The 1,696-nt window shown below is 39.1% G+C and overlaps 1 protein-coding gene across 1 annotated transcript; it reads left to right on the top strand.

The window, feature by feature from the left end:
- Positions 1-386: 386 nt before the first annotated feature.
- On the top strand, positions 387-1,373 carry LOC146806231 (olfactory receptor 52E8-like). The gene has a single exon (XM_085623911.1). The coding sequence runs from the start codon at positions 387-389 to the stop codon at positions 1,371-1,373; it is 987 nt and encodes a 328-aa protein (XP_085480037.1).
- The last annotated feature ends 323 nt before the right edge of the window (positions 1,374-1,696 follow it).

Here is a 1,696-nt window from a genome sequence, read left to right as displayed (position 1 = left end):
GATCTCTTTTGGTGGATTAGCTGGCCATATATTCAGAAAGAGAATTGCTGGGTTAAGTTTGGAGATAATGATTTGCAGTTCTAATTTATAAAACAATTGTCTAATGAGCAGCTCACCATGAAACTGAATACTGTGCAAAAAACATAATGGATACAAAGTGAACTCAGTTTGAAAAATGAAATCCTGATATTTAGATGTGAAACAAAATTGCAACCAGACTGTAAAATACACAGACTTTGAGGCTTGACTTATATGTGGAGTTCCTTGTATTCCTAGAATTATTTACTTGGTTGCAAAGAGTGCAGTATTATAAAATCATGTCTTCTGTTTTCTTTTCCATAACCAGGCATGGCCAGCATTTCCATGACAAGTGATATTTACCTATCATGACGCCAGCCAATAACACCAGATTAACACCTTCCTCCTTCATTCTGATGGGCATTCCTGGGCTGGAAGCTTTCCACATCTGGTTTGCTGCCCCACTGTTGGCCATGTATATTGTCACTCTTCTGGGAAACTGGATTGTGCTGCTAGCTATAAAGACAGTTCTGAATCTTCAGAAGCCCATGTACCTATTCATTTCCTTGTTGTCTTGCTGTGACCTGGTGTTATCCACTTCCATTCTTCCAAAAACAATTAGCAATTTCTTCTTCAACACTGGGGAAATCAATTTCAATTCCTGTTTCTTCCAGATGTTTCTCATACATGCCTTTACTGGGGTGGAATCTGGCGTGCTCACAGCAATGGCTTTGGACCGGTATGTTGCAGTTTGCAAACCACTGAGGTACCATTCTATAGTAACAAATTCACTCATTGCAAAAATAGCATCAGTTTCACTAGCAAGAGCAGTGGTTACAGTCCTTCCACAGTCACTGCTTGCATTAAGACTACCATTCTGTGGCAGATGCATTCCCCATACATTTTGTGAACACATAGCTGTGGTAAAGCTTTCCTGTGCTGACATCACTCTCAATAGTATGTACGGGTTGGCTACTACAATCACCTTTGGAGCAATGGACCTTTCCTCGATTGCAGTGTCTTACTTTTTGATTCTTCGGGCAGTGCTACATCTTCCCCACAAAGACCAATTGAAGGCCTTCAGCACATGTGTTGCTCATGTTTTTGTGATGTCTCTGTTCTTTATTCCCATCTTTTTCTCACTTATCATTCATAGATTCCTTAGCAACATTCCACCTTATGTTCACATCCTTGTGGTAAATGCCTACCTGCTCCTTCCACCAGTGGCAAACCCTATAATTTATGCGCTGAAAATGTCAGAGATCCGACAAGGTGTACAGCAAATGGTCCAAAAAGTAAAAACAAGACTTCTTGAGAGTGCGGTCAATTGTTATAAGGAAACACCTCTTGCTTAATTAAGATACAAGCTAGTCTTTAGAGCTTTAAATGCACATTTTCCTCACATTTCTATTCATGGAAAATGACAATCGTATCCTATGCATCCTGCTAATGAACAAGGCAGGAATAGTCACCTGATAATTGTTTTTCATAATCCGTGGACATGTCGTAGCAGTAAATGTGCAGCCCATACATACGTGGATAGCAAAATCATATTTAGGCCCCTCGACATTGTAAAATTAAGTATGTGAATTAATTAAGGTTACTACATGTGGGCACTTTAATGTCACGTACCATATGCTATTTTAATATTTTAAAATGCATTATTGATCAATAATAC

The sequence above is a fragment of the Triturus cristatus genome, chromosome 8, assembly GCF_964204655.1.
Source record: "Triturus cristatus chromosome 8, aTriCri1.1, whole genome shotgun sequence".
NCBI classification, from domain to species: Eukaryota; Metazoa; Chordata; class Amphibia; order Caudata; family Salamandridae; genus Triturus; species Triturus cristatus.
Note: the sequence above shows the minus strand (reverse complement) of the source record. Positions and strands in the feature narration are given on the sequence as shown.

Bases quoted from the DNA above. Each gene is read 5' to 3' on its own strand.
- LOC146806231 (XM_085623911.1), top strand. From the start codon at position 387: ATGACGCCAGCCAATAACACCAGATTAACACCTTCCTCCTTCATTCTG.